Source organism: Gadus macrocephalus, chromosome 15, assembly GCF_031168955.1.
Source record: "Gadus macrocephalus chromosome 15, ASM3116895v1".
Lineage (NCBI taxonomy): Eukaryota > Metazoa > Chordata > Actinopteri > Gadiformes > Gadidae > Gadus > Gadus macrocephalus.
The window spans coordinates 2,369,404-2,383,164 of record NC_082396.1 but is presented as its reverse complement, the minus strand read 5'-3'; the positions used below and the strand labels follow the sequence as shown (position 1 = coordinate 2,383,164).

At 44.7% G+C, this 13,761-nt stretch overlaps 1 protein-coding gene across 1 annotated transcript in view; it reads left to right on the top strand.

Annotated features, from left to right (window-relative positions):
* The window catches only part of dst (dystonin), a 119,834-nt gene that overhangs the window by 9,564 nt on the left and 96,509 nt on the right, over window positions 1-13,761 (top strand). Inside the window, 2 exon segments of the mRNA XM_060072913.1 lie at window positions 8,107-8,168; window positions 11,721-11,810. Coding sequence (XP_059928896.1) covers window positions 8,107-8,168; window positions 11,721-11,810 — 152 coding nt within the window.

Below are 13,761 nucleotides of genomic sequence, written 5' to 3'. Positions count from 1 at the left end.
TATGATGTCATGGTGATGGGAAGGGCAGTGTGACTGTAGCTCCTCGTCTCTTCCGCCTCTCTCTTCCTCCCTCCCTCCGCCCTCGCAGTCAGAGCTCTCGTCGGCATGAGATCATGTTGTACATTTCTCCCCTCTCGCTCTCTCTCTCTCTTTCCCGTCACCCTTCCTCTCTTTCCCTTCCTCGGTTCTCTCTCCCTCTCTCTCCCTCCACCCTCTTTCCCTTCCCCCTCTCCCTCTCTCTCTCTCTCTCTCCATCTCCCTCTTTCCCTTCACCCTCTCTCTCTCTCTCTCTGTCTCTCTCTGTCTCTGTCTCTCTCTCTCTCTCCCTCTCTCTCCCTCCACCCTCTTTCCCTTCCCCCTCTCCCTCTCTCTCCCTCTCCCTCTCTCTATCTCTCTCTCTCCCTCTCCCTCTCCCTCTCTCTCTCTCCCTCTCTCTCTCTCTCTCTCTCCCTCTCTCTCTCTCTCTCTCCCTCTCCCTCTCCCTCTCCCTCTCCCTCTCTCTCTCTCCCTCTCTCTCTCTCCCTCCCTCCCTCCCTCCCTCCCTCCCTCCCTCCCTCCCTCCCTCCCTCTCCCTCTCCCTCTCCCTCCCTCTTTCCCTTCACCCTTTCCTTGCCGGGGCTCATGAGCTCTTCTCTGTCTACCCGTCGCCCATCCAGCCCTCCAGCACCACCCTCGTCCTATCAGCAGCCGGTCGGCAGATGCTGGGTAGCGAGCCTATCCCAGATGGAGGAAATGGATTTGATTTGTGACCTCAGTGTCTCAGGAGGCCGGGGCGCGAGTGCTCAGGATGACGGAAGAAGCCGTCTATTCCTACTCCCCCCTCTGATTGCTTTGTTCTTCTTTGTGCGCTCATGTGTTGTGTTGCTTCCTTGTCTCGGGTTAGAATGTTAGATTTGGTACAGAAATATGCATAGTTTGGATTTATGAGGAGTAGTGAGTCTGATTGGTTCAGAGCTGGGGAATATAGATGGGACTTTCAGTAAATATTCGCAAAAATACATAAATCATGTTGACTTCAGGTTTAGGCAAGTTGTTGATTATAAGCGTATCTAATTAGCTGGGACAGTTCTTGTCCCAGGGCAATTTTGAAACATGTTGGCTTCATGGCACCATTAGTTTTACAATGTGTGTTTGTGCTTGTTCTTGCCACTAATGAAGCCTCTCCTTGTTTTGCTGAATGGTTAGACTGCCAGAAACCACAATAGCCGATACTCAATTTTAACTACGGTAGCTTTCTTTCTTCCTCATCTTGGATTGGCTTAGCACACTTCCCAGTGTGAGATCCCATCTCAACCGTGTCCTTGGAACAAACTTCTAACTACAATGATAAGGAAACGATTCAGCCACTGCCAACTTTCCTCAGGATATTCATGTTCACTACCCGACTCATGCAATTACATAACTCTCGGCGTGTAGGGCCAGGACAAGTGTTAGTAGGCCCTGATCTGACAATGACGGTTAGGTCGAAGTACATCGAAGCAAAGTAGTCCACATTAGCACGTCAGGCGATGTATGCTCCGTTGGATTGCTAGAAATCCAAGCAGTCTCTTTCTCAGGCTATAAAAAGAGTGAAACGGAAAAAAAACAATCGGGATGTAAATCTATGATTTCCATATCGTTCTTTGTCAGAGCTCTGTGCGCACGGTGCTCTGGCTGGCGACAAAGGGCCCAGGCTGACTAGAAGGGCTGCTTCGAGGGCACGTCAGGCTTTATGAATGAATGGGCTGTTCCGGGCGAACATTTCGACGACGGCCCTACCCCGAGCAGAAGACGAGCGCTGTGATTGTGTCACTTGCGAGGAATGACAGAAATGCACCCTCTAACGGCGTTTCCCCCCCCCCCGGCCGTCTAGCTCGCTAGCTTCACTGTTTGTTTACCGCTTGTTCACCGGCTCACTTGTCCGCGTTCTTCACGCTGTCAGCGTGTGTGCTATGACGGCGCTATGTGGCTCATCTGTTTCGAGACAATGCCATCTGAGTGCTGTGCTGTGCGTTGTGCCGTCGCCGCCTTAGGCCCAATCTCAATACTTCCCCTTACCCCTTATCTTCCCCCTTACCCCTTATCTTCCCCCTTACCCCTTATCTTCCCCCTTACCCCTTATCTTCCCCCTTACCCTTGAAGTTGCGCGTTCATGTGAGAGCTAGTGGTGTCTCAATACCCAATTTGATCAAGATTAAGGGATAAGATTGAGTGCTATGTACCCCTTATTTTTAAGATGATTTGAGAGCTCACTTGGGCCGAATCTCGATTCTTCCCCTTGCCCCTTTTGCTTTGTCTTTGTCTTGGTTAAGACAAAGACAAAGACAAAGCAAAAGGGGCAAGGGGAAGAATCGAGATTCGGCCTAATCGCCTCCCAGGGCATGACTCAAACAGTGTTTCCTTCCGGTGGACAGGTGGAGGACTGAGGAGGTAGAAGGTTAACCCCTTGAAGGCAAACACATGTAAAGCTATTAGCAACAAAACCACACCCGTTTCCCATACACAGCGACACCACTCCACACTGCAGGCTTGTGGACTTGTGATCCCTGGTAAATGCACTGTTGTCGATAGCTTAGCGACTTGAGCAGGGGGTGAACTGTGTAGCAGGAATGTTTCACGTGTCTGTGTGAGGATGTGTGTGGTACTCGAGGGTTAGTTTTCATATTTCTCTTAAGCCCCCCCAACACCCATGTTACTACCCCCCAGGCAGGGCCAACATGATTTGGAAACATGGTTTATAATTTCCATGTTTATGTGATCAGCCTGTCTAAGGATGGTCCGAGCTAGTCAGCTAATAGGAATATCTACAGCAGTGGACTGTCTGCAGGCTATGCTGTCTCCACAGCCTTCTAGTAAGGCTGCATAAGCCTTCTGGTGCATGCAATATATTGCCATTAGCTCCGATGCAGAATCAATTTAACCTTTTTCAAACGATTCACGAATTCAACTGTCCAGAGAGATTTGACAGAGCCTGATACATTGTTCCCTTTGAATGGGGCGCTAAGATCCTAAAAACGTGAGAGATAGACTGACAGTGACTCTTCAGTCAATAGCGAATACGCCAAATTTTTTGTCAATGTCAATTTGTATTCTAATCTCAAATAGTTGAATTAAAGGGACGAACGCTGCCCTTGCAGTGGCCCTTCTACATGTGATGCCAAGCTGTACAGCCGGCGTGGTTTAAGGTTGAGGCTAAATATAGAGGAGCACATGTGCTAACTGGAGGCCTGCAAATACGAGTCTCAGGAGATGAGCGTGTGACCAATGAGTCCACTTTAACACACAATGTCCGACGCTGACCAGTATAGGGAGAGGGAGTGAGAGGACATTTAATACACAAGCCCCAATCAAACGGGTTGATAGACTTTATTCTTCAACATTCAGGCAATAATCTGACACTTTATGCAAAAGTAAGTAGGGAAAAATATAAGATAGGTTGTAAGTCTTCTCTTGCAGTATTGTCCTCAGTCAAACCTAGTCAGGTGTTGTATGTGGATCAACAAATGTCAAGAATAGAGGTCGAGACTGGAGAGCTATTGGATAACGTATTACCTGGTCATTTGCCATACTTTGAGTGAACATTAATTTGCTGAAACTTTAACCTTGCATAAACTATGCATGCAAAAAGTTAAGGAAATGTTTTACGAAGACAATGAACTCTTTCTAAAATATAACTATCACCTAAGAAAGTTACAGACTTGTCAGTTCAACAAGAGATCATGAGCATAACATACTAACAACATGCATGTTCAATGTGCGATTGGTATTGGCAGGTTAAACCCAGGTTTAGCTAAGCTTTTGATTTGAATAGTGGTAAACGTCGTCCACATAAAAAAAACTTCAGGAACATAGGCCAATGTTGAAGGATCAATATGAGTCATTTCAACTAGGTTATAGCTTACAGGTACCTCAAAATAATAATAATAGGGACTTCAATAATGCTTTACAATAAAATCACTTCCTATAACTGATATGTTCTACAAATGCCGACCAGCCATCCTATGTCTACATAAGTGTCTACACTCTCCTAAACCCCTCCCATTCACCTCCCAGCCAGCCCAGCTACGCAAGTTCACGTCACACAGTTGCACCGCCAGTCAGAGTGGACGGATCACTGTCGGTTCGTTTGTTTGAATTCTGAAAGTCTCCCGGCTATTAACTGGGAGGAGCAGAATCGTACACCTTGTGCCCTTGATTTCAATAGTGTTTATTAGTACAGAGGAACGCTTTTTGGGGAGGGAACTACACAAACTGGCTAAGCAGCCTTTCCTCTCAGCGAAGGAGCATGGCATTATGCTGTCGTGCCCTTTGACGTGGGCTATAAACAAGTATCCCCTCAAGGCGTTCACACACACATTGACATATTATATATGAAGTCAACTCGGGAATGCAACAGGTTTATGTGTTGGAAACTTGCATCATATATTAAATCTGTGTTTTCCGAACCTTTGACTTTAGGTGTACTGCATCACTAAATTGTCTTCAAGACCTTGCACGGAACACCTCATATGCAAATTGTAAAAATAGATGAATGCACATGGGGTGGCTGAGCGAAGAGGGCCAGCTCCCCTTTATACACGGTTATTGCTGCAAGGAGGCCAGGGTCTGTGGGAGACGGTGGAAGCAAAAGGTCAGCTACGGTGCTTATGCTCCAAACATGTGTTTATTGAGCACCAAACATAAGTGGAAAACACATGATGGAATGCGCAATGACATTATTTTTGAAATAACAAGCCGATTATAGTACTATTATTCTATTATTGTAAATTGTGTCCCACATTCAACCTGCATTACCCTCACCTACCACCAGCTTGAAAACATTGCATTACATGGTCACAGTTAGTGGACATCCTCATTTTATGTTATCTCACTTATTGAATATGAGTGAGAGAAAAAGATAAAACTTCTTGTATATTTTATATTTAAACAAATCTCAACATGTGGCGAAGAGCGTTTTCTAAAATGTTTTTTTTTTTTTTGTAAAAGTGTCACTTTTAGCATATAGTGTGTAGTGGGTTATGTAGTTGAGGAAGAAATCTTCAAAAAGATAAAACGACATCATGCTAAAAAAAATGGCTACTTGTGTCCTCAAGAGGGCACCATACCATTCATCTCACGTTCACCTTTCAGGCAGTTCACCTTTCAGATTGTGACGTCTCACGTGAGTCTAAAATATATCAGTCAAATGATTATGCAATGAACATTTTTTATCTAAGATATTATTTTAAAGTGTGTATCACATATAGCTTCAATTCAAATAGATGTGTTTTCATGCCTTCAAGCCACTACTAATTCCAATACTAGCGCGTGTGTCTTTAAGATATTTAAACAATTTCTCTTTTATTTCCTGATTGAGTATACATTACACACACATGTGTGCTGCTATCGTATATGTGTTTGTGTGGGTGCGTGCGAGCCTGCGTGCGAGCCTGCGTGCGAGCCTGCGTGCGTGCGAGCCTGCGTGCGAGCCTGCGTGCGTGCGAGCCTGCGTGCGTGCGTGGCCCCCACATCATTCAGAGATGCTACAGTCCATTTAGCAGATAGCCCTCTTCTCTGGATGCTTTCCCGGACTGCACTCTCAGACAATCTATATTAATGATGTTCTCTGGAGCCAGCAAGTAATTATTACCAAGTTCAGGATCCTAAACTCGCCACTATGAACAAAAATGCACACCCATCACTGAAAGCCAGCATCAACTGAAAGCCAGCATAAACTGAATGCTAGCATAACACTGAATGCTAGCATTTCACTGAAAGCTAGCATTACACTGAATGCTAGACACCCAGGGCCGATTTTTATTACCACTGATTTTGCTTTATAGAGATGATTATTTCCGACAGAAGATGAAGGTATGTGGGAAAAAAAAAAGACTAATTATATTATATTGATAATAATGATTGATCTGTTGGGTTGATTGAAGATGATCCTGTCAGCTGCTCTCTTGTTATCAGTTGCTAAAGCTGACACCACAAATGCTACCATGTCCAGCATCATGCACGTGTCTCCCAGCAGCCCAGTTTTGAATCTGTGTGCAGCTTTTACTGTTGCACTATTTTTAGATCACACACATGACTCCACCCATAGAGAGATGGTGTACTAGTAGGTAATTAGGGTGGGGTAAAACCATTATTTCATGTCGTATCGTTCTAATCCGAAAATATTTAATACAAGGATTGAGGCTTTATGGTTTGCCTTGATTTCTATAATTATCTTTTAACCATTCAGTATTCACTCTGTCTTTCTAACACATGCAAACCTGCAAAGCATACAGTAGCTTATTAAACACTGTGACACATTTTATTTTACCCACAAGAGTGTCTGCCGCAAGCTCAAATGATTATCAAGCATTCATCACGTGCTGAGACATGAAACATGAGGAAATCAAATAAAAGGCACAGCCAATTAAACTAGTTGTCCATCATTCTGCAAATGCCGATAGAAGCCTAAGGAGGTCTTGGCAGCCAAAACAATCACAGTACTGATGCGACACAGAGTTGGTTGGCATCTGGGCACCCACTGAGGAAGATATCCTATTATCTGTGATCAGTCCGGTGAGAATGTAAGCTGATTCAATCTGTTATGATTCATTGGTTAAAAAGGTGTTGTTGTTTAAACATAAATGAGTCACACCACAGCTTTGTGACACCAGTAAAAGAAGTCACCCGGTTCCCTTATAGGCAAAGAAAACATCCAGACCAAAGACGATTTGTTTTCCCTCCACCGCCGTACGGTGGTTTGAAGGCTGCATGTAACGTCATTTTGGGGTTTGGAATGAACCCCAAAATAGTTTGGAAAGTACGAAAAAACTTTATCGCGTAACCGTGGAAAACCTGACAGGACTTGTCCCGGGCGCTTCCAGTAGCAGGCTGCTGTGGGCTGCCTCTGGAGCAGGTCTGGCGGGCACAGAGAGAGAGAGAGGCAGGGAGGCTCCCGTCTCCAGCGCTTCACTCTGGTTAGCAGTCTCGTAGTGTGTGTGTGTGTGTGTGTGAACGGGACCTTGTCCCTGTGGATCTGGACTACACGTACATATACTCCTGAGCCTGCTGCCCCAGGGGGCTACGGCGAGCAGCCATGAAGCACCAGGGAGCGAGCGAGAGACTGCATAGGGATTACCTGGTGACGCTCATGAGCTGCATGGGTCAGTATTGGTGCTTCACTTACTACCACTGCTTGTTACTATACTTAGTGTGTTCTGCCGGTTCCTGGCCGGATTTGCCACGTGGAGCTCTTTTTTTTGTATTTTTCTTTGGTGTGGGAGAAAAACAAACTTCTGGCAGAAGGTTTTTCGCAAACGATTTAGAACATATGTTTATTGCTGTTGATGTTATGGTTGTCTTTCAGAGGTCTTCTATTATACGCTGGTTGTGATTTAATGAGCTTTTCTTAATCAGTCATTTCGTCTTTTGGTAGTTTTTCTGAGTGATGATTGCCTTCATTTGATCAGGGTTTATATGAGGTGGGGAACGAAGGTTGGCAGTTATCTCACTGTGCAGATGCTTGCATAGCGAGCACAAAGCGTTAGATGTATTGGAAACAGAGAAACCTTCTGAGGAACATCGCTTTTATTCACCTGTGAGGGAACATCAGATAACAGACAATCTTGTTTGCAAATCTATACAATGGGAATACTTTACTTGCTGAACTTCTTTATGCACTGTGCATAAAAGTCATTGTCATTTACAACGCTGTACATGCAACATACAATGTAAGTTTTAATGTACAATAATCTACATGCAATGCACGACAGTTGTGTCACGTACATTATATTACAGATTTGCAGTATTGTGCTGTTTGCATGTACAGTACTGTACTTTATACATATGTTAGGCTCTTGCTTGACTTTCTAGTCATGAGCGCATAGTGCGTTGTCGTGGATACAAGAAACAAAAATAAAGTGGTGGCGGGTGTGCCGCATGAGCCTTTTCCAACTCAAGACCTTTCTAATTAAAGACCTTCTGAAACAGAAAGCACTTGTTCCTCCAAAAGGAACAGAGGACAAAGTAAAAATGTGTCATTAAAGTTTCATAAAGTGTCAAAACAGCTAAACTGCATAAATGCAGTTTAGCTGCAAAAAATTCACATCGTAAAAATTCACATCTGTTTGTTTCTTCTCTCCTTCCCCTCAGATGAAAGAGACAGAGTGCAGAAAAAGACATTTACCAAATGGATAAACCAGCATCTTTTCAAGGTAAGAACTTTATTGCCAATGTATTTGTGCTGATTTCTGTTTCCATGCAACAAAAAACACCACCTGAGTGAAATCATTCATCATCATACATAATATCTCACTTGTGGTGTTGTCACAACTTTAAGGTCCTGAAATACTTTTCAATCAGGATCTATTAGGAATCACTCACCCATTACTTAATTGTATAAACAATCCATTATGGAGCCAGCGAGAGAAACCAATTATTATACCTACCTCCTGTTGGCGTTAGGTGCCGACATGCAAGCAATCTCTCAAGGCATGCGTGCGTGACGCTGTCCTCTATGCTTCTGCACGCCACGCTACGCTACGCTACGCTTTTTGCTACTGCACGTTGCTATGGTGAGGCTGCAACTGTGAACGTAATTAGGGGAACTTTTATCAGAGCGACAAGTACCTGCAAGTGTCACATCGTTTATCTTGCATAAAGTGCACATTTGACTACACAATAGGGGAAGGGGGGGATTGATGGCATTTCTGCTGCGGGGAAGGTTGTCTGCCTTTGAACACAAAACTAATTGTACAAAACCATTTGCTGTGGGTTGCAGTAGTTTCATCCCCAAACGTTTTGAAGGCAGTTGGCTTGTATTTTCTAAATACAGTTAACATTAAATTTGGTGTGTTAAATACTGTTGCTTAAAAAAAAATACATTCTTAGCATAAGAACTGCAGATTTAAGATATTACCCTACTTGGACGAATGGACGAAGCTTTCTAAGAATACTCTGTAGGCCTACTGCTACCGACTGCTACTCCAACTGTATATAATTTGCAAATCCCACATAATATGCACAATGTTATGTAATCGCATATTTTGACATTCCACCATAACATTGGGGTCAGAGTAGGCCTACTCAGCCCCAATCCCTGTCAGATTTGTGTCTGTCATGGCTGGCCGTTGCCATTGCCCGCTGTGCACTGGGGTCCGTACGGAATTGGGATGCTGAGTCATAGTGGGGGACTGGGTTGGGGGGGTTGGGGGGGGGGGCAGGGACGCTATTTGGCTGACCCAATAACGCGATTGGAGTGTGGGTCTATTTCGGAGGCACAGCTGTGGCCGGCGGGCGGGGATTATGGCACGGAGAGAGGCCTGAGGCAATGCAGGTCATCAGGAAGGCAATGTGGCGATTCAGAGCACTGCTATCCAGGGCTGGAGGGGGGGGGGGGGGGGGGGGGGGGGTTGGCTTTCAGCAGAAAGCCCCCAGACTCAATTACCAGAAGGAAGTGCAGGTGTAGGACAGACTGAGGTGTTGTAGCTTTTGACGGTGGCTGGGAAAACTATTAATCATCCAGTTTAGAATGGATTTTAAACTGAAATGATCTGTCAGAATACAATTTAAAAAGTTTTGATAACCATTTTTGTAATTTGAGTAGAAATGCTTATGTTTATGGCATCAGAAATGCAAATATTTGCCTGCTTATTTAAACATTAATCTGTTAACATTTAATTAATTAATTAATCATTTATAGTATTTATAACATTTTATAGACTAAAGCAATTAATAATTGATAGATTAATTGACCATGCAAGTTGCAGCTCTGCCATATGTCTCTGCCCATTCTATCCCTGACCACAGCCTTGCGTTAGGTAGTGCATCATACTTGGACACCAGGTGTAGACATGGTTGTTACTGTATAATGGTAGTAATATTGTTCCAACCTCATTCCCCGAATGAACGAAATGAGTTGAGTAGCAACCAAAAGTCACCATACAAAGTTTAACTGAAATCCGATTTCTATCATCAAAAATGTGCTCACAATGTAGGAAAAGCCAGAGAGTCGAAGGACCTGGCCAAGTGGGATCAATTGACAGGGTTTTCCCCTTAGCTACTGCAAGAAAATAAGATGCAAAAAAAAAGCCAGAATCAAGTCCAGCAGACCACATTCACCAAAAATAACAGACAGAAAAGGTTTAAATGGGAACAGGGGAGGAAAAGAGAGGCTGAACAGCCTTCGGATGGTTGCAAAGGAGCTTCTGCTTGTCTCTCAATCTGCCTCCATTCCCCCGGGGAGCCGTCTTATGTAAGGGGCGTGTGCAGAAAGCAATTAACCTCAACCACACGTACCTGCCAGCATCCGAGATAACGGCGGCAAGAGGGACAGAGGGAGAGATTGTGTATCAGTGTCCATTAGCCTATCTCATCTCCTCTGCTTTTGTCTCTCAAATCTATCCGTTATCTTCGTCTCTTACTGACCCCTTTGACATAGTAGATCATAGAATATGCCATCTGCGTTATTGTAGTGCATGTTTCCGTTTGAAGGACAAGCCCACCGTAATTATGTGTTCGACCTTGTTTTTCGTCAACACCCGACTGTGTTTTACTCCTGTTCGTTGTAGTCGAGTTTCGGGACACATTTTTCTCACCTTCAATGGACTTCCATCGTTGTCCTATAGCACATTAAACACAGACACACACCGTCATACTTTAGTGTGGTCAAGAGAACTCGTCTGAATTACTTCTCATTCCTTTTTCTAAAAAACTGGAAAGTATCCTGAGCTATAGGAATCATAGCACAAGGCTAGTAGAGTGGTTTTCATGAATGGTAGTCGAGTGCACAGGAGTAAGTGCATCACAGCATAGTAAGGAAGGCATTGTACTGGTGTTGATTTACTCTCTGCTTCGCTGTCACTTAGCAGTGTTTTAGTGATGGCCACTATCGATGCGTTCTATTACGTTCTAAAGCTTCTGTGTTACTGTGATGCGTTTTTTTGGTGAAAAGACTTCAGTCTTTCAGTCTGCGTTACATTGCTAGTTAGACTGACAATACATGGCCTAAAGGGAATATGCTTTTATTTTGTCATGGTCGTTAGAAATATGTAGATCTTCAATCTAAAGCGGGAGGGGTGAGGTTGATGTTGTCAGAGATTGTAAAAGGCAGAAACATCATAATGTCTGACTTTTAGAGGTTGATGGAGGTTTTGGGACAGGATTATACAGGGTGAGCTGAGCAGAATTGCAGGGGGACAATCATTGTAGGGGACTTAAAAATCTTTTATTACAATTATTTAAAAGGCTTGGTTAATACGTTTCAGGATGTATTCCAAAATGATAGGAATCATAGCTGACATGGTCTGTGAGTGTGCTGCCTGCTATACGTTTGTTATCACACCATCATCATTTGAAGGGTCTTTGGTCAAACATCCAGGTAACATTATAAATGCATCACCTTAGAATCAGACTGTTTATTTTTCTGTCATCCCTGAAGAGTGACATGCACCACTGTGATGTCCCACGTGTCTCATGTGTTGTCTTGCGGGCTTAGCTTAGCTCAGGAGGTAGAGCGAGTTGGCTGGTAACCGAAAAGTTTCTAGTTCGATCCCTGGCTCCTCCTAGAGAGTGCAGAGGTGTCCCTGAGCAAGACGCCTAACCCTAATTGCTCCCGACGAGCTGGCTGTCATCTTCCCTGATTGAATCCGCCGTCGGCGTGTGAAATGTGTGCATGAACCGTTTGCTTTGCTTTGTATTCATTTTGGATAAAAGCGTCTGCTAAATGCTCTGAATATAAATGTAAATGTCATCTCCCTCTCTCACAGGTCCGGAAGCATATCAATGACCTGTACGAGGACCTGAGAGATGGACATAACCTGATCTCCCTGCTGGAAGTCCTGTCTGGAGACACACTGGTGAGTTCCCCTCTCTGGCCAAAGCACAGCCCCAGCAGGCTTGTTATGAAAGTCTTTTTTTTTTTTTTTATGTGAATCAATATTTCTGAATCTAAATTCGCTAACCTGATGGGTTAACATACTAACTAGACGGGGAAGTGTAGTAAAAAGGGGATGTTGAATCCTAATGTAATCAGCGCTATTCCTTTAATCTTGGTCCGTTCAAATCGAAAGTTATGTTGGCTGTGACTTGAATGCCAAATGAATGTTGGCAATCGTCATTGTAACCTGAGTGGTTTCCTCAGTAGATTTAAGGATTACCAGATTTCCAATGAAAGTGTGACTCGTTTAGCCAGTCTTGTGAGTTACATTTTTTGGAGCTCCCAGACTATAAAGGTCCTTAATGTTATCATGATATTATCCCGATTATGCAGCCTGGACCTAAGAAGAATCACGCTACAAATCTGTAGCTGCGATTGTAAAGTAAACAACTTTGTTGTGGAGATAAGCTAGCAAGCTCTGCTGAAACTTGCATTTGCCTTCTTTGACTAAATGTTTTATCTTGATAAGAGCTCATGTACAGAAAATGCCATGTTGAGCTACATTATATTACCCAGCTTCACTTTCACGCCGTAATTCTGATTGAGGCAGGCTAGCGACCACTGATATGAGTATTTCTGACTGAACGGCGGCGTATCGCTTTGCTATCTGTTGTTATGCCTACTAGTTGCGTGAATGGGCGAAAGCTGAATGACTGTGGTAGTCAGTGCTACGGTGTGTAGCGACCTCAGCTGGGATCCACAGTCCTGTTATTAGCTCCATGTACTCCCCCCGCCCTAGAGGACTGTTATCCGTCCCTCGGACCCCACATAGAGCCGATCCTGCAGTCCGGTTTCCTTTGTTTAAGTCTTGTTCCCTCTACCCCTTCATCCTCTGTTCCCTTAATCCCCCGATCCTTCATTTATGTTTTTCTTCCCTCCTTTCCCCATCCTTCTTTGACTTGTCCCTCTGTCACATCTGTCTGTCCGTATGTGTGTCACTCCATTGATCCCTCGGTCTACCTGTCCCTCTTCCCCCTGGGCTCTTTGTCCAACCTGAACACCTGTCCATTTGTCTGTCAACCCTCTCGTCTACCGGTCCTTCTGTCTGTCCACCCTCTCTTCAACCGGTCTGTCTGTCTGTCTGTCAACCCTCTCGTGTACCGGTCCATCTGTCTGTCCAAACTCTCTTCAACCGGGTCTGTCTGTCTGTCTGTCTGTCTGTCTGTCTGTCTGTCAACCCTCTCGTCTGCCTGTCAATCTGTCTGTCTGTCCACTTGACCACCTCGTGTCTGTCAACCTGCTCATCCTTCCGCTCCATGTCCTCTCTCCCTCTCCCCCCCCCCCCCCCCCCCCCCCCGTTGCCGTGGTAAGCCGCGGGAGCGTGACCTGCTGAAGACCTTGCGGTTGGTGAGTTCGGCAGGGGCATGTGGCGTTGAGCAGCATGGCCACGCGCAGGATGATGATAAGGGGGTAGGTGTGCCCCCCCCCCACCCCCCCACTCACCCCTGGTAACAAACTAACCTAGAAGGCCGTGGGGTTCATTAACAGCAGTGTTTTGTTCCAACACAACGTTCCACGGCGCACGGCCGCACCACATGCAGCTGTCGTGTATCACGAGATGGAGAAGGTTTTTGCAATTTGTTCCCCACTAGGCCTACGTGGTCATTGGTGTGGTTCACCTTTTATGTGTAAGTGCAACTTTATCATGCGTAGGTTGTTGAGGAGGATATCACGGCGTAACTGTGTCCAAGGATGATTTTATTAAGAGTCTTTTGACCAGCCGTACTGGCAGCGTGAGAATGGCTCATGATCTAAAGACCTGGGGAACATTTGATTCGGATAAATCTGTTAGAAAGCTAAAACCAACAAAAAAAAGCCTGGCACTCGAAGCGAAACAAAGAATATGAAATACTATGAATGGCGTATACAAT